The 25,382-nt window shown below is 37.5% G+C and overlaps 1 protein-coding gene across 1 annotated transcript in view; it reads right to left on the bottom strand.

Annotated features, from left to right (window-relative positions):
- Positions 1 to 4,845: 4,845 nt before the first annotated feature.
- taf3 (TAF3 RNA polymerase II, TATA box binding protein (TBP)-associated facto) overlaps positions 4,846 to 25,382 on the bottom strand; it is a 48,973-nt gene continuing 28,436 nt past the window's right edge. Inside the window, exons 3-7 of the mRNA XM_077233991.1 lie at positions 18,350 to 20,064; positions 10,266 to 10,345; positions 7,395 to 7,650; positions 6,523 to 6,629; positions 4,846 to 5,817 (exon numbers count right to left, since the gene is read on the bottom strand). Coding sequence (XP_077090106.1) covers positions 5,703 to 5,817; positions 6,523 to 6,629; positions 7,395 to 7,650; positions 10,266 to 10,345; positions 18,350 to 20,064 — 2,273 coding nt within the window. The 3' untranslated portion in view covers positions 4,846 to 5,702. The remainder of the gene's footprint in view (positions 5,818 to 6,522; positions 6,630 to 7,394; positions 7,651 to 10,265; positions 10,346 to 18,349; positions 20,065 to 25,382) is intronic.

Here is a 25,382-nt window from a genome sequence, read left to right as displayed (position 1 = left end):
GTCAGTGATAAAATGGCTTATAAAGGTGAAGCTCTAAATAGTAGAGCTAGATGTTTGCACTTACCACATGGATTTAGATTCTGTTATCAAATAAATTCACATAGCATTTTTAAGTGGGACATATAAGGGCCATGAACAATGATGATAGACTATACTATGAAAAGTTTGAAAAATAAAAGAACAGCGGAGTCCACAACATCACTGTAACGGTAACGACAGAGAGGAATGATCTTACTGGTATATAGTGCAAAAGTCATGCTCCAGAAGTAAAAACTGAATTATTATTAATGATAATTTATAAACCTTTAAAGACAGCCTTGATGAGAGCTACGAGGTTATTAATCGAATGTATTTGCTTCTGTTGAAGCTGTTAGCCCGCATTTTTTTAACTTAGTTTTCAAATAAGTGTTGGAAAAAGCGACATTTCCCATGATGCTATGCAGATTATTTCACCAATCAGAGAGTTGAAACAAACAAAAACCACCACAAGTTCTCTTTAGCTACACCCACTCCTGAAGCACGTAGTTAAATATATGAATGTATATATATATATATATATGCATATTTTGCAATAAACTTAACATACATTTTTGAATTAGTATTTTATACTTCTCCATCATTTTTAATTCAATGCTGTTCGCAATGCTTCATGGGATTGTAGTTTTTCCATCACTAAAGCCATTAAGCACACACTCTTAAACCTTTGTTTTTTTTGTCATTATATTATATTCAAATATATATTATATATATATATATATTTATATATATACTATATATATTATTTTTTTGCCTTTAAACAAAGTTTGTAATGTTGTGATTCACCTCATAGATTATTGGCTTGGGTCATGGCTTATAACTTTAACAAATATTTTTTTGAAATCTCTATGAGAGAAATGAATGGAAATATACTTCCGGAACCAACGCTATTGAAAAAAGTGGGCGGTAGTGCACTCTTTCTATTTGTAATTTTCAGTGCTTGCACTATTTACAGGCCTACTACAAAACGGCATAGAATTGTGCATAGAACTGGGATGCACCCGTTTTCTCGAACAAGAAAAAAAATGTACGACGGGAATGTACGATCAGAATTTGATTGGATCATTGGACGGTTGCGGTTTGCTATTGCTGTCTAATGTCATGTGAGCGACAGGTTGTCCCGCCCTCGCGACAGTGGACGTGTCATCAGAGAAGAGATGTCGTTGCAAGAGGGAGGGGGAGTTATTTTGATTAAAGATTATGAGGGCATGTGAATGTAAAAAAAATAAATGTGCACAGATAAATCATTTATAATGAGTAGGCTACTGCAATATTCTATAAAAACTTTTGTTTTTGATTTCATGGTGATTTTAAAAGATATGTTGCAATTTGTTCAAAACATGGCCTAACTGACGCACACACCTAGAATAGTCTATTGGAGTGTGCGCTATAATAGTTTTGAAGCCATTGCACGAATTTAGCTATTCATTTTTGATACATCATGACAAATCCACACGGTTGTTGTGTCGCTTTTACATTTATAGTCATGACCTTACCGCTCATCTTTGCTGCGTTGCAAACATTGCATGGTTGTTTTGTTATAGAAGGTGCTCAGAGCTCATAGCTTTAGATACACCATCCTTTAAGAAGCAGTGCTGGATACCAGTCTACATGTGGAACGCATTTCTTATCACCATCCAGTCCACTGCTAACTGCTCCCTGCTGCTGCAGAACAGTCATTTCTGCTTTGAAACGAATAACAATGCAACAATAAAGGCCTCAGTTTTCTGTGATAAGCGCTAACATAAAGAAATGATCTCGCTACGGCGAAGGCTCATTTAGCCAGTCGTATCTGTGCGATTAGCGGAAATGACAGGTAGTGAGGGGATATTTGAGGAGATTTTAAATGAGTTCAGTGGCGGAGAGTCCGCATCAGGTGGAACACTTCAAAGCTGCTGTGTGGGAGCTAAATAGTCATATTGGCAGAACTACAAAGGGACAGAGTGATAAGACAAGTATTTTACCCGGTTTACCCTTCATATGTGTAGATGATGTACATGCTTTATGCACTTTCTTGAGTATATTAATACAATTTCAAAATTTGTCCTCATTATTCCTTATCTTGCTCATTTAAATAAAAAAAAAGAAGTGAAAAAAAAGACATTTGTACATTTAGATCGATTGTTCAAAGTATAGTGTCCCAAAAATGTATTTCGACCTTTTAAAAAAAAATTCTTCATGTTTTCTTTAGGCCTATAGATTTTTTTTAACCATGTTTTGGCCTATTTTAAGGAAGACTAGCAAATAAGCTAACGTTTCACAAAAAGTCGTTCGTAATACTTCAACTGATAAAACAAAAATGCACTGTAAACCAGAATAAGTTGGCAAAAGAAATGAAGAAATTCAAAGTTTAAGTCAGCAAAACATGGCCGATTTTTATTTTGAACTCATACATTTTAATTGCTCTTAACTTGACATATTTGAGTAAGCTAATTCATACATTTAACTTAATGATCATGTAATCTCAACTGAAATATTTTTAGTAGTGGAAACTGGTTACATAATGCTTTGATAGTATCAGCATAGCATAGCAATTGCTGAATGAGTAAAGCGATATGGAACATCACTGAATGAATCGGTTGAGAAAATTATTCAACGATTCAAACATAAAGATGGCGAAATAGTGTATTATACATAGACCTCTTGCTATTTCTTTCTATGGCAGAAATCTGGTTCAAAGACCAGGAGCCTGTATGATGGTAGTTGAACAAACTCAGGGTTTCAGGATTAGTTTCAAGTTTACAAAACCAAACCAATTCAATCAGGCTTTGTTGGTACCATGACGCGGATCATCAGCTTTCTCTGTCAACTCAGGCTTTTATCCTGGGTTCATGGAGTGCATGCACATGAAATTGTGACATCAGTAGTGAACAGCCAATCACATGCAACATGCGATTCAACAAACTGCGATTCATTTTTCGCGAGAGAATCAGTGAGATTCTTTTCTCAGAATATGAAGTACAAAAATGCATTTGTAGCAAAATATACTTGCTATATATATATATAGAGAGACTCGGACATGTAAGCTCACATAATTTTTTTAAACTTTAGCCTATCTACCGATTCCAAATCATATTTATATTACATATTATCTGTAGCCTATATATTTGTTAATTTAAACTAAATATTTAATTATTTAAAAATAATTATTCTAATTGTTTAATTAATTATAATTTAATTATAGTTGCACTAAAATGGCTCACATGTGATTGATTAGGGGAATAATATTACATAAACAATATATAAAGTGAAACATACCTGGCTGTCTACCTTAACTGACTTCATATTGGCCCCGAAACTACTGTTACTGTTGTAGGCTATACTTTAAAATACCATTTGTAGCCTACCCGGCAGCAAAATATTAACGCAGTTATGCACAACAAACATCCGTATTCTGTACAGGAGCAGGTTGAAGAGTTTCCGGTTCCGGTGTTTTTTGTACATGCTTCGTTAAATATAAAGCCTTGGGCAGCCAACTTTTCGGCCAACAATATCGAGCGAACAATATAGAAAAAATTATGGATATTGTAGCTACATGTTAATTTTTCTCAAGGAAAGAAAATTTCTCTCAACTAATGTTGTAAATTATGCAGGGAGCCTGTCATCTGGTAGCCTACATTATTATTAAACGTAACTTAACAAGCAACAGATTTGAATAAATGCATGATATAAGGAAGTTTTTATGATAAAATAAAGTTGAATTATAACTTTTAATTATATAAGAGTAGGCTAAAATTATATGTAATATAGTGTTTTTTTTAAATCCTCTCTGGAGTAGGCCTACATTTTTCTCGCAAACTAATGGACATTGAATGGCTTAACTGAGGTAAATGTAAAGTAACATTGTTTACAATCTGTTTTATATCAGTGGTTGAAAAAACTGATTGAGCGATTACAAGAGACATTTACATTACATGGTTTTTTCAACATATCCTTTGATGTTAAATCATTTTTATTTTGTACTGTAACTAGTAGTAGAGGAAGAGAAGATCATTCACGTGCACTACCGCTTCGCTTGACATCATACGATGCGTCACATTAGCGCGCCAATAGCCTACAGTATATTGTTTGACTTTCGTAATAAAACGTTTTCGTATTAAAGAATTTAAAGCTGAGATTTTGTTTCATATCAAAAGTAACCTGCCCTGTCTTGCCTGTCTGCGCGTTGTCCGTGTCCTCTTTGCTACGCGATGTTTTTTTGTTTTTTTTTTACTAATGTACGGCGTGAGAATAATGTCAAATACCTGATGCTGAATTCGTTAGCGTTGGCAGCCAGCTATTTTAAGATGCTTTCAAAGGAGCTACCAATGAGCATAACCGATGTCAGTCGCATGTAGATCTAAAATAAATCATTCTTCTCTCTATTACATTTGTAAAAACGCCAACAATAAAAATAAATAACTAGATACGTTAGCTTACCTTTAAAGTTCGTAACTGTTAGATATCGCCGTCAGTTCACTGCTTCAACAAGCGGATTCGATGAGACCCTTTTACCTGTTAGTTCATGTGACGTTCGACATAAAGCCCACGGTATCTATAAACAAATGCTGCAAATTATAATTTTTTACCCTATTAGTGTTTACATGTGAAAAGTTCACTTGTTTATCTTTCTTTGAAATAAATGGAATTGTTTTGACATTTTATGCAACACCAGACACTTTTAAAAGTGTCGAAATACTTTTTGGGGCCATTGTAAGTTGAAAGCATTAATTTTTTTTGTCAGGACAAGAATGAAATGGCACTTACCTTGCGAGGATTGAGGATGTTGTACACGTAACACATCATTTTTCAATAAACAATGCCCATCTCTCTGGTTATCTGTTTTTTTTTTATTCAATGTGTTCTTGAAAAAACATTTCATTGCATAACTGACACTTCATTTATAATATTTAACTCATGGCAACCTTTATGGCAATATAAAAAAACATTTACACTATGGTTCCCAAAGACAACTTGAGAGAAATTACAAAAAGTCAAAACCAACCAACTGGAAAAAATATACAGAAATATCACTTAAGGTCAAATAATAAAATACATTAAACTTTTATTTATTATTTTGACAGTGCTAATGAAAATCGTATGTTGAGATTACAGTCACTGATTTAGCATTTGTTTTTTTCTGAATGAGTGGACTACCTATCTGTACACTCCCACCCAAACGAACGACAAGACAACCAAACAATAAGATGTGAAAAAGCAACTTTTAATTAAATCTTTTAATAGTAAAATGAAACTGCACCTCCAGTCAAAATCAATCAGAAGAACGATATTAAAAGGCAGATTATAGTACAGAATGTTTTTTTCTTCTCCTGGGTGATTTGATGAATGAGCACATAACATGGAACAACCTTTAAATGAGGGCGAACTGAGAGGTTCATTTCAACACACATCTACTGAACAATCATGAGCTCGGTACAAAGATCATATAGACATACTGTACGATCCTCCACATAAAAAAGTAACATATACAACATTTGAAATTTTCATTTTTAAAAAATACATTATGATACCGGACACTGAGTTAAGTTAACCAAGTTAAAAGAAGGGCTGGGTGAAAAAACAAACAAAAAAAAACAAAATAACAGACAAATGCAGCAAAATAGAGTTAAGGCGAAAACAGATGAGCACGGAGACGGGAGGAAAAAAAAAAAGAAAAGAAATGTGGGTCAGTGCGCTTTGCGTTTCCTTTTTTTTGTCTTCTTGTCTTTCTTCTTGCCAGCGCATTTCACACAGAACCACGGCTGGTCCTCCGGAGGAGCGGCTAAAATACCCACACATGGCCTTAAGGAGAGAGAAAGAGATCGATGAGTCTCACTTGCAAGTTGTTTGTCATGATACCGATCTATATCATTCAAGTTTATGTGCCAAGTTTGCACTTTTCATATATTGGTACATAAATTCAAAATGGAGATTCAAAAAAGCATGTCTTTTACATATAAAACTACTTGATCATTCTAAGCATCAAAATATCTGCTTTCATCATGAAAGAGACACAACTTGTTCTCTCTATGTGTGTGTATTTTTGATCTGTAAGCAAAACGCATCAAAAAGATGATTCCCAAAAAGCTTTACAGTAATGCCAGGCAATCTAGGCTCTTTTTTTTTTTTTTTGATTGGCACTTCCTCTGATTTACTTTGTGTTGAAGTGTGTCTCTTGAAATGGCATGAAAGAGAATTAGTGTAAAATGAAACAACTCTGTAACTTTATTTAATCAAAACATACGGCATTTTGAGCTTGTATCTCCAAAAAAGGAAGTTCCTTGTGCGCCACACAAGATGAATAAAGACAATTGTATGACTTCTCCTGAAGTCAAGATGAAATCAAAACTGAGACAACTTCCTTATAGATAAAACGTCCCATCTACATTTCTTTCTGTAGAACACAATCGGTTTTCCTTGGAAAGTATATCACATTACAGAAAAAAATAAAAATAAATCAGTGTTTGGTGAGTGTGTAAAGTAAGAGAAGCTGGAAAGAGCTTTTACCAGTGATACCAGTCGTCACACTCGTCACATCCGATCATGGGACTGCCGTCATCAGGTTTATTACATCCTGGACAAATCCAGATCTGATTACCCCATTCATCTCGAATCTGTGATGAACAAACACAAGAATCAATATATTAAATCTAATGAATTTGGAAGTGTTACATCTGGCATTGGTCAAAAAGGAAAGTAAAAACAAGTGCTATTATATGTCAGTCACATCCTCTATCATTTCGAGTTGAAGGTCAGAATAAACCGTTCTTTTAGCTAGAGAAACGTAATATATAATTACATCTAAGCAATATGTGTTAGATATGCATTACGTTTTCAATGCATTTAGAAGCATTTCGTTCTCAATCATGAAATGTATGTTTGAATAAATCTAATTAAATCAAATAATGCCTAAAAATAATTAACGACAACAATTTGTAATTCAGTGCATAAAATTCTAAATGTGTTTCTTGGTCAAAGCAAAGGTCAAAATGATTACAAAAAAGTGACACGATATTTATATAAAACGAATAACCTCTTGTACCTTAGCTTAATAATAAAACGGAAAGTTTCATCTTTAAATTCTGACTGGAAGAGTCACACAAAGCATGATACACATCTGTAGAACTGTATATTGCCGTATTATATAATTGCATGACAACTGTAAATAGCCGAAAACTATAATTATTGATTGTGTAATTAATTATTAAGAAATTAATATGCATATAAAAAATATATTAATACAATATATATATATATATATATATATATATATATATATATTTATGAATACAAATTATATTAATATTTATAATATTAAAATGAATACAATACAGTAATTCATTTCCAATCGCGTTCTCGTGTGTATATTTGAGACGTACCACGTATGCACTGACGGTCTCTGTGACGACGCTGCACCCCCGTGCCTTGGCCTGGCTGGGTGGCGCCTGAATGGGGGCGGCTGGGGGCGCAAGGGGCAGGACAGGAGGAGGGCGGGGTTGAGGTGCTACAGGTGCCGGGGGAGGTGGAGGAGGAGCTGGAGGGGAACGCATCCGAGCTCCTGGACCCGACCTGGCCACTGGGGTCCGTGATGGAGGAGGGATGGGTTCTGACTCTGGGACCACCTTACTGATCACACTGGTGAAGAAAGAGAGGGGGAGAAAGGGTTACATACCATATCATCTCATTTATTTACATGAATTGATAGTTTATTGTACTACTGTTTGTTAAATATAATTAATAATGATATGTAGCATATATATATATATATATATATATATATATATATATATATGCATATATTTTATGTTTTCCGATGCCCTTATATGTACAGTGCTTAACATAAGTGAACACACCCATCCTAAAGTTGCCTAAAAAATAATCTTTTGGAAATTGATCTTAATGCCTTAATTAAAAAAAATGAGGAAAAATCCAAACTTTAAGGGCACCATTTTTCTTTGTGAATGAATAATGTATCGTAAATAAATAAATGTTCTTCCTTAAAATACAGGGTGCATAAGTCAGGACACCCCTAATAGCCTAATAGCTGGTTTGATTTGCATTGAGAGATGATCTTATGGAAATGCCCCATGCCAATCTCTAGTTATGTGATAATGTGGGGCTATTTTAATTCCAAAGGCAAAGGAACTTTATCAGGATGCATATTATCCTGGATCCATGAAATAACTGGCCTTTAAAAATAAAAATCTGCCTGACTCTATTGGAATTTAACATAGGGGTGTCCTGACTTATGCACCGTGTATTTTAAGGAAGAACATTTATTTATTTATGATACATTATTCATTCACAAACAAAATTGTTGTCCTTAAAGGTTGAATTTTTCCTCATTTCTTTAAATTACAGCATTAAAATCAATTTCCAAAATATTATTTTTTATTCCTCGTTTTAGTCAACTTTAGCATGGGTGTGTTCACTTATGCTAAGCACTGTAGCTGTTGTTGTTTTTTCCTTTATAAACGCACTCATGCATTTATACAAACACTGGTAATGTAAATATTGATAAAAAAATATTATTGGTATATATAATATTGATATAAAATGCTGACATCACGAGGAATCATTCTTCTGTGATGGCCAAAAACTAATATAAATGACCAATATGATAAATCTACTTTTCTGTTTAAATTATTTTTTTTATTATTATGAATGAATCAGTCAATTAAATAAATAAAACAGTAAAAAATAAATAAATGAATGAATGAAAAACCTAACCTAAAATATGTATGTATATACAAAATAATAATAATTAAAAACAAGGAAATGACACTAAAGCTCTAAACAATAGGAGTAATCAACCATTTTTTTGGGATGCTATACTTATGATTCTTTGAATGCTTGCATAAAAAAAAACTGTGTCTCGTTCAATGTTAGCTAATATTGGCTGATGATATGTTCACCAATATATATATATATATATATAAAAAAATAAAATAAAAAAGTATATATTATATATATATATATATTTATATGTATATATATATATATATACCAATATATTCTAATATCCTTAATAATTCTGATCTGGCAATAGAGAAGAACTTAATGCAGTTAATCTTTTAAATGCTACCAGACATACTGATTAAACCCTGCTGTTGCCGAGTAACAGGTTGATTGACAGGCTCAGAAAGAGTGGACAGCGGCGCTTGCTGTGGTATTGACCCTGAGAAGGGCGTGTCAAACGGTCAGCTCTGATTACACACACAGGCACTCATTATTTATGCTTCATCTGACACACACACACACACACACACACACACACACACACACACACACACACACACAAGGCTTCCTCTCGGGGCAAAGATGGTGTGGGGTATGCCCTGTCCAGGATGTGACCTCAAAACCTTTCAGAGGTCAAAGTTGACCCGTGTCCATGTTTTCACGTGCATCAGAGGAGCTTCAGTTGAGATCTCGGAAAAACGTACACTTTACCGATCATTATTTTTTGTTATTGCTGATACAAATCGGTACTCTTTAATCTCTTACTTTCATCACAGATATACAGTGCAGTCTTTCAACCTAAACAAAAAAGTTAAACATAAACAACATCTAAAGCTTTGTGCTTATGTAAATGAAATAAAACACAAGGACAGACATAAAAACACATTTTCCTCTTGAAAGGACTGCTGATTGTGTTTTTCCACACAGCAGACTACAGGTGCACGAACACAGGCAACATCAGAGGCACAACCAACTGAGAATAAAGGCCATGCTGTACAAACAGACACACGCTCAGACGTAAACAATACTGCTTCCTGTCCTGCATGCAGGTGGAACTGAAGAGGTGAGGAAGAAATTCAAAAGCACAGTCAAAACACAGTGTAGACACTATACTTTCTGAGTTGAAATCGCACTGCCCATTAAAGCGACATCAGTCACATGTAGACGTTCAAGAATCAGTAATCGCCTTACCTGTAGTATGGCGCTGTGTGTGTGTGTGTGTGAGGGGGTTAAGTGGTGTGAACACTAGCGCTATTGATAGGAGTGTGCAGGAGGGGGCCATGATGCAGGGTGTGTGTGTGTGTGTGTGTGTGTTTGCCCCCCTGAAAGACCTCATGGGCCGTCTGGGACTGGTCACAAGACCCAAAGCCTGAAACTCACACCTGTAGACAGACTCAGAGACTCTGACCACACAGAGAGCTGCCTGATAGTCTCAACTCTTCATGTGTGTGTGTGTGTGTGTGTGTGTGTGTGTGTGTGGGGGGGGGGGGGGGGGGGGGGGGGGTACTTACATCTTGTCTTGTCCAGCGCCCACTCTGAGGGTCAGTCGGGGAATGACAGGAGACGGTGGGACAGCGGGAGAAATGTCAGCCTGAACAGAGACAGAAATCATTTGAAATATATAGCAATTCCCATTTAATTTTTTCCCAAATTCTGTTTTTCAAGTCCCTGTATTTTATGATTTAATACAAATTTATCATCAAAAACGGTATCTAATAAAAATAAATGTATAAAACTTTGAAAATCAAATCTTCTAAAATGCAATTTATGTGAAAGAGTACTACGTATATTACAAAATGTGAATTATGATTATCGCCACGCCCTCTTTTAGCTTTCTTTAATGCTGTTGTCTATCCAATAGGAATTTACAAATGTTATAATAATTACCGATAATCTCACGATAACAGATACTCTATTCAATGTAATAAATCTATTCCATTTTGCCTGTATTTTGAAACAATCACATTAAAGCTGTGAATGATAATTATTTTACATGCTTCTTAGTGAAATGAGGTGACAAAACATTATAATGTATAGCATAAAAGTTCTAAAATAAGCTATAATCTATTTTTCTTTAATACTGAGTTTTAAAACAATAATATTTTATAATATAAAATTCAAAACAATGGCCATAAGGCCTGTTTACACAAAGGACAATAACTATAAAGATAACCATAAAGCTATAGTTCTCAATATTAAAACATAGCAGAGTTCATACCACAGCTATTAACGATAACGGCACAAAGTAACGATATCGTTGGAATCACTCTGAACGATAAAAACATTGACAGCCAATCAGAATCCATCCTGCTGTAACGAGCTCGAGCATTTAAAGCGACAGACAAGCACGTGCTTAGAATAAACAGAACGATATCCTCCACTGGTGTGGATGCTAATATAGTTATCTTTATAGCTATCATTCTTGGTGTGAACGGGCCTTTATGATTATATAACGGTTTATAACTGTCAGTTTTCAAGCCAGTTTTGTACATTAATAATGCAGTTGTGACTCCTCTTTTGAGTGCCTTCTAACCGTTCTTACAGGATTGTTTACAGGATAGGCAACTGCATTCTAAAATTGAACTGAAATGCAGGTACTGACAACCACATTTTTACTGAATCCAGAGTGTGTATAGAACCAAACAACTGCTTCAGTATCAGTTCTACATGCACAAAACATGGCGTCTCAGGTTACGACAGACAAAAATTGGCGGATATTAATATGTCAAAAGTAGCTAATATCACTTTTGTCTAAAATAACAATCACCAAACAGGTCAAACTGTTGGAATACATGTTTCATTAACAGCTGCAAGAAGATAGAGCGGTACTAATGTTATCAACCAGTGGTTTGGGGTAGTTGGATGGACACTGTATTCCTCATACAAACGGAACGAATACTGAAAACCGAGGTTATCTTTCCCAAAACTTACAGTTTTGACATAATCGTGAAAACCTAAAGTCAGCTATAAAACTACAAATCAGCTACTAATAGGGATAAGACCACATGGCCTCACCTCAGACGCTCGCACTTAACACGGAAACATGGACAACATAGTGTCCTGCTAATCCAGTTTAGCTAGCACCAGGGTTAGTCCTCCTGAAAAGCCCTTTATGTACACACACCTCTGATGCTGGCAGGAGTGTATCCTGTCCGGGGCCATGGAGGGGTATTGGAGAGGGGTACAAACAGACCCCAGTACAGAGATAAAAACAGCAGAATGGGATGATGCACAGAATAGAGCGCAGGAGAGATGGAGGAGATGATAGCATAGGGACGGATAACACTCACACTGGCTGAGGAGACCGGTGTAGAGTGTGTCTCAGGGTTTTTTTCCGAGGCTTAACGGGAGTGAGGTGCTCTTTGTGTGTTTGTGTTGGGGAGAACCCCTGCCGCTGTAGCGCTTTTGTCCGCCCAGATCCCCCATAATGCCGCTGCACTAATTGTTTAACACAGAAACACGTCTTTTCTCTCTTTAATGTTTTTGTTTTTATTGTTGCTCCGCGCATTCATTACAAAACCTTTGTGGATTTGGAGACTCCTCCCTGTGTCTCGCTCTCTCTGTCTGTCTACCACCCGATCCTCTCTCTTTCTCTCGGTTTTTCACTTCCTTTCTTCTATGGAAAGAGGGGAACGTAAGTATCAGCAGAATTGAGAGGATGGCTGGCAGGTTGCATCATTTGGAGAGAATAGGAGCGTGAGAGGCTGTGTTAGCCGCTGCATTAGCATATATGCATGAACAAACCTGGCGAGTGACGCCAAAAAAACAAAAAAAGCTCTGGAGGTATGCCTGCACGAGCAATTCTCGTTCTCAGATTCGCTTTTAGATCCGATCGTCCCAAATGGATGGCTTTTATGAAGCTTTATAACCATGACTATCGCAAGTCTCTTCTAGCAATACGTGCTTGGGAAAGAACCGCCAACCCCGATTGCTCCTATATACGGGTTACACTATACTGGGGATATACAAGGGCTGCAACTCTAAACTGCCATAAAAGATTTATCAGCAGTTTGTACTTCAGTTGATTAGAGGAGCTCTTGAGTTAACGCTGGACGTGGCACAATGAACTTTAGACTCCTGTGTTAATCTATGGAAAACTCCTCTGAGAGAATCAGGGAAAACAAACTTGTTTCACCTTGTACCAGTGTTTCCTGCTCTGCTATTTAACAATGGAGCTGCATAATCGACAATTCCACGGCAAAATAAATGATATTTTACCTGAGTTGTGAATTTGCAGTCTGAATGCAATGTGATGAAATAGAAAGAGTGGGAAGCACTAAATAAAACAAAGACAATAAACAGACTTGGAAATTGGTTTTGCTTCAGGACCCAGATTTTACTACAGAATCAAATGGTGATCCAACTCAGTAAATAAAGGGCAGGACTGATTTTATCCATTAGGAATTTACCTCAGCCAGAATGAAGGGAGATGAGATGGGTTACAGGGCAGTTAGTAGTAAGGGATTTGTGATGTTATACGAAAAGGCAGTCTTCTTAGGAAGAGCAAATTGTTTAATTTTGTCTAGTAATACGCATGGAAAAACTGACTTTAAGTACCAGTTAACAATTTTAGCATCTTAGTTAACAGTTGAAATGAGTCTTACAAATTGCTTGCTGAATCTGTCAGAAGGGTTACAGCATTAACAATGAGTTTAGATTTTTAACGTCATTATATTTGTAGTTTTAAAATGCAAATAACTTAAGATAACAATATCTCCCACTTGGAAAAATGGTACCTGTGTTTTCTAACCACAGTAGGGCAAAGGAGGAACAGCCATCCAAAACAGAAGCAAGTACAGACCTCTCAACCTCCCTAAGGAAGGAGCCAAGGCCGTGTGTCTTGACGATAAGGCCAATGTATGTGTGTGTGTGTGTGTGTGTGTGTGTGTGTGTGTGTGTGTGTGTGTGTGTGTGTGTGTGTGTGTGTGTGTGTGTGTGTGTGTGTGTGTGTGTGTGTGTGTGTGTGTGTGTGTGTGTGTGTGTGTGCGAAACGTGTATGCACACTCAGGGTGACCCACAATAGCAGGACGAGATAGTACTATCTGCTTATGTTAATTAGTCTTTAAGTGGTTGAGGAGGTGGCAGCAATGTCTTTCTCCCTAAAAGTGCCCCGTCCTACTTAACCTACTCCTATCACGATTAGGCCCGCTCATTCAAACACGCACCGCACGCGCACCCAACATAAATGGCTGCGGGATCGCGCAAATTGATTAATCAGCTTCTAAATGGATGTAAAGTGCTGTAGCTAGCGTGACCCGGAGACCGGCGTAGCTCTTTAAAAAGCGCTATGAGCTAAGGGAGCGATAACGAAAAAGTGAAAAAGGAACTCTTGAAATTTTACAAGAGTGTAATACCATAAAGCGCAACACAATTAAATATGATACAAAGGTCCTTTTTGCGTCGTTTAGCAAAGAGTCAGTAAGAGTCAGTGTTCAATAGGGGTGGAGTTTAGAGAGACTGCTCAGGTTACAGAGAGGAACCTCAAAACTGTCTAAACCAAGAGGTTAATGGAAGGCCAGTGTTCAGCACTTACCTTTACTGATCATACCAATGACCTCAATCACTGCATTTCAAAAATATTTTATGTAGTAATGGCATTCATGTTATCCCTGGAATGTCTTCAAGATCAGGGGCCAGTTGCAAAAACTGCTAAAACTAGTCCAACAAGTTAATCTTTTTTTTTCTTTAAGACTGTTCATAACGTTTTTTTAATCAGTTACATAAAAACATAGATTGGTCTAATTTGATACCAAAACGTAAGACTGATTTCCCCTTGGCAAACTGATAGTCGGTCATATTAGTACTTTAGACACATAATGGCTACGTTTATGCAACTGGCCCAGGGCAAACGCAGAAGCACTGAGTATATCTTGGCCATCACGGAATACCCTTCCTTACTGATAGGGTTCGGGAACTAGTTCTTATTTACAACAGCTTAACTTTTTAAAGAATACTGGAACTGAATGAGATTCAGTTGACATTTGGTTCCTTAAACAGTTGAGATAAATTAATTGATAAGAGAAGTTCTTGACTTGTTGGTACTTGGATCATTTTGAATTAGACTAGATGAAATTAGTGACATGTTGGCTATTATTACTGTGTACCTTAATACCGTGTTTACATTAGGGGGGGGGGGGGGGGGGGCAATGTTATTGCATAATATTTTGCCATGCCAACACAGCTTGACACCGTCTACACTGGACATGTCAAATTGAACAGTACAAATCCATTTATAATCTCTTGTCAAAAGCAGCGCAAGCACGTTGAGTATATCAGAAATAGAACGGGGCAAAAGTCGAGCCGATTCCAGAATAGACAATATAACTAATTATGTTTTCTATTTGATTTTTATATTTAACATCGCCTCCGGTGTAGCAGTGGTGTAAAGCATAAGTAAATGTAATTAGTTTTCTATCTTTTTGGCTACTTTGTACTTTGAGTATGCAAGATAAACAACTTTTACTTTTTTGACTACATTTTTGAATAAGCATATGTACTCTTTACTCCAATAAATTTGTAATGATGAATGCAATTACATGTTACATTTTGCACGGCATCTAACTTTTTCTCCAGCAGTGTATTTCTGTTACAAAAAAAAGAAATATCATGATCTATTGGGCATTGAAGGTACAATGTCTTGTGCATATTACCCTTACTCATCCAAACTTCTCAACAAGGCTACTTTAAGTGAATGTGAGATCATTAGCAGGTAGTTGCTGAATCGCAGATGTTTTATATTTGAGATGAGGATATGGCTTTAGCAGGCCAGTATGTCCAGTGGAAGTAGGCGTTGACTTTTTTAAGGCTTTAATTATAGTTAACATCATTTAATTCCCTGCTTCTTTAAGGTAATTGGTTTACTTATGCCCAATTTGAGCAGTTGAGCTTAACAGAGTCTTGAGTGTCTGTAGACGAGCCTGTTGTGTCGATTGCAATATTGAGGTGTTCAGTTTTATTTCGACATAGAAAATAAACGTGATTGCTCTCCTCATTTTTTGTTTTTCATCGTCATGTCTCTTAAGTGTTGAGGACTAGTGCATTTTTGAGTCTATATTCAGTATGACTAAAATACTTAAGTACTGCTAAAATCAGATAATCTAAGACTTTTAGGTATTGAAATTGGTACCTTGATTACAAGAATAATTTTTGCTGTAAGTTATGAGTACTTTTACTTCAGTATGGTTTTCAAGTACTCTTTACACCTCTGTGGTGTAGACACAGTCTAAGGCCCTGTTTACACCTGGTATTAAGATACATTTTAGTCGATCGGTTCACAAGCAGAGGAAGACACATACCCATTTACACCTGGTATTTTAACCCGTCTCTTTTGTCCATTTTCAACCACTTCTGTTCTTATGTCTTCGAAGGGAGGGTCTATGGGCGGGTAAATGTATGGTCTTTTTTCAGATCTTTCGGTCTAATGGACAAAATAAGCTTGCGCAATTTACATATGAACGCGCCCAGAGATGACAGATAAACATACGGAGAGCAGCAGCTTTTGTTTCTGCTCTGATAGCAGCAAGAGCACGCCGAACGCTGTGAGTGTCTGGAAATCAGGATCGGTGAGAGAACATTGTGCTTGGTACGTTTTTCGTCTTAAAATCTGGTCGAATGTTTTTTCGACTACCTCTGGAAGTGCTCGAAAGTGGACAAGCTCAAAACATTTTATACTCCAGTCCATTTACACCTGTATTTAACGTCGTCCACTTGTGATCCGATCGACCAAAACGCATCTTAATACCAGGTGTAAACAGGGCCTATGGCCCTTGAGACTGAAATACGCTGACTGTTTGTTCATATAACAATAACATATTGTACCTCTGAAACAACTTTACTTTTTGGCTGGCATCGCTTTCTCTAACCACATGTCATATAGAGACCATTTTTCATGATCCAATAATTTACAGTAAATTAAATCAAGTCCTGTCCTATGTTTTCTTTTCTTTTTTTTAACTGTTTTTCATTAAACTGAATATGCTGTTTCAATCAGAAACACATCTGAAGTAGGCTGCAAAAACCATTTCATTTTGACTTCTTGTTTTCAAGTGAGCAACTAAGGACTAATTAAAGACTGCAAGAAAAAATGGCATAATCTCTTTTGCTTTTTTCCATCTCTCTCTATTGTATCATTTGTCTCCTCTTTTCCCCACCTCTTCTCCCTCTCCACCATCATTCTCTCTCAATTTCTGTAATTCAGTGTTCGGTGGCAGTAGTTCCGCAGCAGTTCTCAGGAAACAGCGCTGGATGTTGTGGTTAAGGTCCAGAGATAGCAGATTGCATTGTGGTCCCACAGCATTGGCATTGTGGCTGGATTTGTCCGGTTTTATGTAAACGCAATACTCTTTTCACCTGAACTAATACAACCAGTGGCGTAAAGCCCCTTACTGCTACCGACGGCATTTTTCTGCTAATCTCTACGGATTTAAGTCCCTTGCACACATACCTCAGGCCAACGACTGATAACCCCCCCGGCTCCCCATCCCCTCAGCTCTCTCCCTCTCTCTTTTTCCTCTTTCCTCTCACTCTCTTGTCTCTTTTTCTTTTCTCCTGGATGGCAGCAAAGCAGCCTTGCAAAAAATTAAAGTGATGGAAAGATTTAAGCAGGTGGAGAGCGACAGAAATCACTTTCTCAATCCCATCTCCCAGTGGCAGCAAGAGACAGAGAAAAAGATGGAGAGAAAAAGAGAGTGCGGGGGTCAGGGATTCAGGTAACGCAAGAAAAAGAGACAGAAAGCAGTAAAAATGGAATTCTGCAGCAGTCCAAATTCAATTCAAGGTGCTCTGATGTGGTGTACATACATTATCACTGTCGTTGGACAGTGAAAAGCGATTGGAGGATGAGATTGATAAAGAAGAACTAACACACTCTTTCGTTCAAGCTCTTTTGCAGAGACACATACATTTACACACTCTAAAAATGGGATATGAATTGGGTAAACAGAGGCTTTGAGGTGTTTTATCCCTTGTTTGATTTGCACACAGATTGATAGTCTATTGTGTGTGTGTGTGTGTGTGTGTGTGTGTGTGTGTGTGTGTGTGTGTGTGTGTGTGTGTGTGTGTGTGTGTGTGTGTGTGTGTGTGTGTGTGTGTGTATGTGTGTGTGTGTGTGTGTGTGTGTGTGTGTGTGTGTGTGTGTGTGTGTGTGTGCACAGGGGCTTCATGCAAGGAGTAGGATTCCAGGGACAAATCGACCGGAAAAGACAGAAATGTAAATGTAGCTCAGCGATCTACCTCTGATCTCAAATGTACACACACAAGGAGACAGAAAGGTACACACACACAATGAGGCTAGCTAGTAAATCTATCTGTTTGATTCCCATGTGTCTTGCATTATTGATGTTGTACCTGATAGTCATATTGAAATCATGTGGAAATTTATGAATGGTCCATGTGGCCTTATATAGTTGGTGTTCAATGATAATTACATCACAGTTGCATATGAAAAGTCTTATAATTAATAAATGTTGTAATGTAGCTAGCTATTTTTAAAAGATTGTAGTTTAGCTTTTAGTAGAAGTAGTGTAACTGTAAGAGGGCAGCTTGACTGTTCAAAAGTAGCTTTCCCAACACAGTATGAGACCAGGGGGCATCTTACCATTAAACTTTGTTTCTCAAGTTTTGACTTGTCTTTTTCCTTTTCCTTCGTCTTTTCTTTCTTCTCTTTGTCTTTTTTCTTCTCCTCTTTATCTCGCTCCTTATCCCTTGCCCGTTCCTTCTCCCGTTCCTTTTCACGCTCCTTCTCTCTATCTTTCTCTTTCTCTTTTTTCTTCTTCTTCTCTTTCTTGTCCTTCTTCTTGTCTTTGTCTTTGCTCTTGGTATCCTTGGTGTTCAGGAACAATTTATCAGGGAGTATTGGTGGCAAAGGGGGCAACATTGTTGGGATTCGTAAGCAGGACTGGGGGCTGAACAGTGGGCTGGTTGCGGCAACGGCAGCCGCGACATCTTTGGTTACTTGAGATATCCTCTTCTCCTCCTTGCCCCGCTCCTTACCCTTGTCTCGTTTCTCTTTCTCTTTCTTACTTTTCTCTTTATCTTTCTTCTTGTCTTTGTGTTTGTCCTTTTCTTTCTTCCCGCCAAGGCCATCTCTCCGCTCCTCGCCTCCAACTACAAGCGATAGCTCCGGCCAGGCGATCTTGTTCTCCTCCACCTGCCCTCGCTCCTTTTCCCGCTTCTTCTCCTTATTTTTGTCCTTGTTCTTTCCTTTCTCCTTGCTCTTCTCCTTGAGTCGCTCCTTGTCTTTCTTCTTTAACTTGGCCCTGATGTCTTTCTTGAGTTTTTTCTTCAGAAGAGTAGCGGTAACTGGGTCTTTCCGTTCCTGGGGTGGTTTGAGAGGTGGTGGCGGTGTAGGAGGCGAGTCAGGTGGGGACGACAGGTAAGCAGGCTCTGGAGGTGAAAGACTTGGGGCCTGAATTGGCTTTTGACCCTGATTGGCCTTTCGAATGACCTCGTCTATAGAGTCATCCATTGTCCAGCGGTTGGGTGGGTTGAGATGTAGGGGAACTGGCGGAAGCGGAAGTTTTCCGGGGAGAACTTGTGGAGGTTTGACATAGCTAAGCGTAAGTGCAGGTTTGGGTGCAGGTTTTGGGGGGTTTGTCCCCTCACTGTCTGAGTCCGAGTCATAAGCAAATGGGTCTGATGTGCCATCTCCACCCGCACAAGCGCGAGCAATCACAGCAGCAATAGAGTTCTCAATATCCTCGTCTCCTGTATCAAGACCTCTGAACTGGCCATCGCGAGAACTATCATCTCCGAGAGGTCCGGCCCAACCACGCCCAGCTGCACTCAAATGGGCAGGACTTGGCCGTGGGCTGCGGGGGCTTTTGGGCCTACCGGGTGATCTCTTCCCAGCCTTCTGATTGGTCTTGGGTGGGGTCAACGCAAGCGCTCGGCCCAAAATACCAGTGGGTGCAGAGCAACCCCCTCTTTTGGGTGATTTGTTCTTCTGCCGTGCAGGAGAGGGCGAGGGCAGTTTGGGCTTGTGTCCAGGTGTAGGAGGTGCCACAGGAGGTCTGGGTAATTCAGGGGAGAGGGGAGGGGAGGGAGAATGGGGCATGTGTTGGGAGTTGAGGGAACTGAGGGGTTCCCGTGGTTCGTAACTCCATTCAGGGCTAACGCCAGGTTTGGTGCTTAGGCGGGGTCTCTTGGCGGCAGGCAATAAACCCTCAGGTCTGGGACTCTGTCCGCCATGTCGACTAAGCCAGTTCTCATCATTCTCCTCTTCCTCACCATCCTCTTCCTCACCCAAGGAGACCTGCATGGCCTCGGCAGAGGTGCCCATATCTGCAGGAACCGGTTCCTCCTCTTCCTCATCTGCCAGAGAGAAATATAAAAAAAATATTTAAAATAAATCAAATGCAACCAGAATATCCACACTGCAAGAATCAAGAGATACAGGACCAAGGTATGATGTAAATCAGACTGAAAGCTCACATGCACCACAATCAACACAGCACAAATTACACACCTTATTTAATTATTCAAAAAGAACATTGTGGGGGAAAATAAGACAAAGTCAGAAAGGTGAATATGAGCAATATTAAATGAGAGGGAACATTTCACGGTGGAATAGAGGGTGGATATCAGAGCAAAAGATCAGAATCATACACACCTGATTACACAGCAGATCAACAGAGCAAACAAGATACACAAACACACACACACACACACACACACACACACACACACAAAATCAGACCCACATCCAAGTGCGGAAGCAATCTCTGGTTAAATCAAACTTTTTTAATGTCTCCAAGGACTCCAAAAACACGCACACGCACACGCTCACGCGCACACACACACACAGACACAGACACACACACACACACACACACATGCACAAACACACGCACACGCACACACACACGCACACTACACACTAGGGTGGTGTGATACCAGTTAACCAGTGGTAATCTGGCTACTGCAACTCTCTGCAGCACAATGGATGACAGGAAGTGCAGGCAGAGCCCTCTGACACCCTCTATTATAAATAGTGTAATCTATATGGTAATATTGTTGTATTCTATAAGCGCAGAATGGGGATAAGATAACATTGTGACTTTAGGCTTTCTTCCGGCCGGTGGAATTGTAATAGTTATCAAAGGTTATTTGGGAATGACACGCCGGCTGCTCTCTGATTGGCTGTGGCCGGTTATTTATGATGCGAATTATGATAAAGATGATGTCTCTTCTGCGTCGGTCGCTCTCCCTCTTCTCGGCCCTTTTGCACAATAAATTGCTATCGTTAATCACGGGAAGGCTTTGTGCCGGCGTGATTACCGCGCCAGCACCGTAATAAGAATTTTTATTTAAAGGAAGAATATGGATTTGTCATCACCTCCTCAGTGTAAAGTAAAGTGACAGTATTTCACAACGCTGACATTTAATTTGTATGGGAAAAAAAAGGAAAAGCAGCATGGGTGATATTTGCATTTTATGGCTCTATCCTCCGTTTCTTTTCTTCTTGGAATAGAAGTACTCTCTCTTTTCTCTCATACAATTGGACATATCCACGAACAAGGTACCAAAAAGGGTCTGAAACTCTTAAAAATGAAGTCATTTTTCTTTGACCAAATTGCAGGTGAAAATAGGTGCTCAACCTTCAGAAAATGTTGGTTGTCCACCTCATGAGGTCAAACTAAATAATATAAGAGCCATTTTATTTTACAATTACTTCATACGAGTTGAAAATTTTTTAAACTAAACAGTGACATTGTTGAAAATTAAGTTTGATTTCTGCTCATCACTCACTTATGAGGACCAAAGTGGTTTGCCTCTTTTTTTCCAACAAATTTTCAACAATTAACAAGGTTTAGCTTGACGAATGTTGCTAAAAATAAATTTGAGTGAAAATTGAGAAAGTGAAACAATTATATATATATATGTGTCTTCTTGACATTCTGAACAAAGCTCCTATTGTCATTTACTGGTGTCACAATGGTATGGCACGTACATCTTTTTGAAATTGAATTTTGTTGTGAACTTTTTGAAACTCAGACAAACTTGACAAATTTGTTTAAACGTACCTACTTTTCATTGTTTGCCAATAAGTTAAATAATAGTTTATCTAATATACCTAATAGTTCTCAGTACACATGCATTTGTGCCCGTAAAGCTTCAAATAAGCAAATTCCATCATTACACCATTACATATGAAACTCAGCGTGTGTTTGAAAACAGTGCTCATGGGAGGGATTGAAATGAGAGATATCTGAAAATGTGTGTGATAATTTTCAGACGTCAGGCCTCTACTCGTTCGTCCAGCAGAGAAACGGCTCCGTTTTCACTTGCAAACAGTTTCTCTTTCATCTGATATCAAAAATCAACCCCCCTCCTTCCCATTTCATTTGGCACTGCCGAAGAAAAGCACAGATTTGTACACTCGCACACATAAACACACGGCGCTTAATTGATTGTGTCACTTACAAATGCGAATAAGACTAAAGACAGGGAGTGATAACGGGAGAAAGCCACTGCGCCAAAAATGGTACATGGGAATGAAAACAAGCTTACACACACATTGTGAAGTAATTAAAATGGATAGATAAGAAAGAGTGAATGAGAAGAGAGAGAGAGAGAGAGAGCTGTCAATTTACTGAGTCCAATGCCTGATGCAACTAACCAGCTTTCTCATACTGATACACACAAATAGTTAGGTATGGTAATGGGGTGGGGGTGGGGTGGGACGACGACTCATATCACTTTCATTAAAATCTCCCCCACCCCTCCCTCTGTGGTACTTTAAAAAGGAAAAGTTGGATTAAGGCCTACTGCAATTAAAGGCAACTCATTTATTGGGGGCTCCAATCAATGCAGAGCGCGAGAAGCAGGCTAAACGAGAAAAGATAAGATGCGTTTAATGTTCCAATTCCACACAGCCTCTGTGCAGGACGATTACTAACATCTGAGCGCGTCCTGTGTGCAGGGGCAAAAACAAAACAAAAAAAACATTCAACCTGTAGAAGTATTTAACAGAGGAATCATCTACACCACACAAAGATTCCTAAACCAGCTTATTTTAAACTGGTAGGTTATCATATTATAAATAACAAAACAAAAAAATTATTCATAAATTCTAATCAAGCACAATTGTGGCTTTTTAAAAATATATGCCAGTTTCAACCAATATTAGGCAGTTATCAATTATTTCTACTGTACAATGTATTACTTTGATGTCTGATTTTATTTGTAGCATTGAAATTACAGATTGGAGTATAGTGTGAAGGTTCTTTAAATAAATAAAATAATAAAAGACAAAACTGTATTGATTTATAATATCAGCCATAATATTTGTAATCAGCGTAACTTTCTGTATTGATGCATCCCTAATTAACCTTAAACATGGTGCACAAGACGAGCGATTTAATAAAGGAAAACCTGCCTGGTGTGAAATAAATGGAAACAGAAGTAGAGTTTGCCATGACTTTGACCTTGTCTGCAGTATCTATCTTAAACACACACAAATGTACCGCCGGCCTTCTGTCCTGCAGCGTCTCCTTGCTCTCACGACCTTCACGTCCAGCAGGGGAAACTTCTTGCACGCTTCCGGCTGTAAGTTATTCAAGAATAAGCTTTGAATAATTGTCCCGCAATATGAGTCTCTCTGATTAATTGCCTGAGATAAGAGCAGCTTCTCTCTCGTTCTGTGGCTCCCGCGCTCACTGCAGGGCCCTGCCTAGTACCCTAATCACAACACACACCGTTTATCTGTGAGTGTGGAGATCCAGCTTTGCTGGGGTTAACATTGCAAGAGTAGCTTTAACATAGACTTGTGCAAAATATAAAGGGAACTTCAATAATAGCATGTATCAAAATGTACATGAATCTGCTGTTAAAGAGGGGAGAATAACAAGTCACAATATGATCAATTTTATAATCGGGCAGCCATAGCGATCACCTACATATTATATATTTTAGCTAATTAATATATATATATATATATATATATATATAAATACACATATATATATATATATATATATATACACACATACATACATACATGCATATATATATATATATATATACACATACACACACACACACACACATATATATATATATATATATATATATATATGTATGTTTGTGTGTGTGTATATATATATATATATATATATTCATTTATATATCAAATACAATATATATACATATATTTAATTTGATTAATGCATATGTAGGCTATACACATTTATTTTCATTCATAGAATTATAAAGAACAAGATTATTTAATATGTACATTGTATATTATCATTTATTTTTATAGTATAATTTATATTATATATTTTGATATAATTCGGTGAATTTTAAACTTCAAAAATGGAGGTAATTATTTGATTTTTTTTTACCTAAAATATACGCAAACTTAAATAGTGACTATTTATGATAAATTAATATATGAATTAAGGCAGGCATTAGCAAAAAACAACAACTTTATGATATAACACTTGAGCTAACAAAAGCCTAAAAAAAGTAAAACTAATAGACATAATAATTCTGAAAAAAATTCTGATTGAGTGGAATCTATTCTAAAATAGCTGATATATGCACCTCGTATCATTTTACAATAATCGGAGGTTGTGTTATTGTTTGGCAACTGCAAAAAAATAAAAAGCCACAAAATATAGAAGCTATGATATAAATAATATAGCAAAACTTCTACAAGAAGACATTTCTATCGTTATACTGTCAGTCTGTCTAGCTATAATCTACTGTTGTAACTACAAATAAAAGTTTAAATTCAGAGAGAAAACTAACTTTAAAGTCATAAAACAGGAAATGCACACATACATACGATGATAAAGGCAGTAAAAATGTATTTACACATCAAAATTCTTCCTTGATGCTGGTTTGCCTGAAAACAGAGAACAGTTTTACCATCCAGAAAGAAAGAAAAAAAACATACATAACAGGTGTGAAGAAAGACACAGAAAGTTTACTTATAAACACACAGGTTCTTTGTGGCAGCAAAATGTAACTATCTTCAAATGCGAAACACACATTCTCTTTCTTTTCATGGACACACAAGCGTGTTGAGTTGGTAAAGCGAAAAGAGTAAGACAGTGGTGAACACTTAACACTCGGCTAATAGCAAATCTTCTTTCTCCAGTAATTTAGTACAATGCCTACAGGGCTCAGAGCCTTTGAAGTGGCAGGAAATGTCAAATCAATTATTGCTTTTCCTATAAGAAAAGAACGTTTTATTGGGCTCTCATGCCAATAGTGTACATTGTGTGCTTTGAGTTTGGGGAGAAAAAAAAAAGGTTCATTTGGATTTATTTTACACACTTGGACAGGAGTCCATCAACGCTTGATTAAAGTGAAGTGGTTGATTTGTACATTCCTTTCTCTGACTGCACCCGTCTCCGTACCATATTGATAGAAGTCTTATTTGGCACAATAACTCTTTCAATCAATGGTAAATACAAAATAAATGATTTTTTGCGCCTGCATGGACAAAAAATAAGGTATCGAATACTTTGTTTTTCAAACACTTTGTCTGGCAATAAAGACTGCAGCACTAGGGTAGTTTTGCACCCATTAAGATGGTTCATTTAATTTATGCAAATTAGTTCTTTCAAACTATCTGCTTTATTTTATCATAACTTAAAATCACTAATTCAGTGATATGT

This window comes from Siphateles boraxobius, unplaced genomic scaffold (genome assembly GCF_051911475.1).
Source record: "Siphateles boraxobius isolate OS27281-9 unplaced genomic scaffold, OSU_SipBor_1 19, whole genome shotgun sequence".
NCBI lineage: Eukaryota > Metazoa > Chordata > Actinopteri > Cypriniformes > Leuciscidae > Siphateles > Siphateles boraxobius.
The sequence above is the reverse complement of the archived record's forward strand: the minus strand, read 5'-3'. Positions and strand labels throughout refer to the sequence as shown.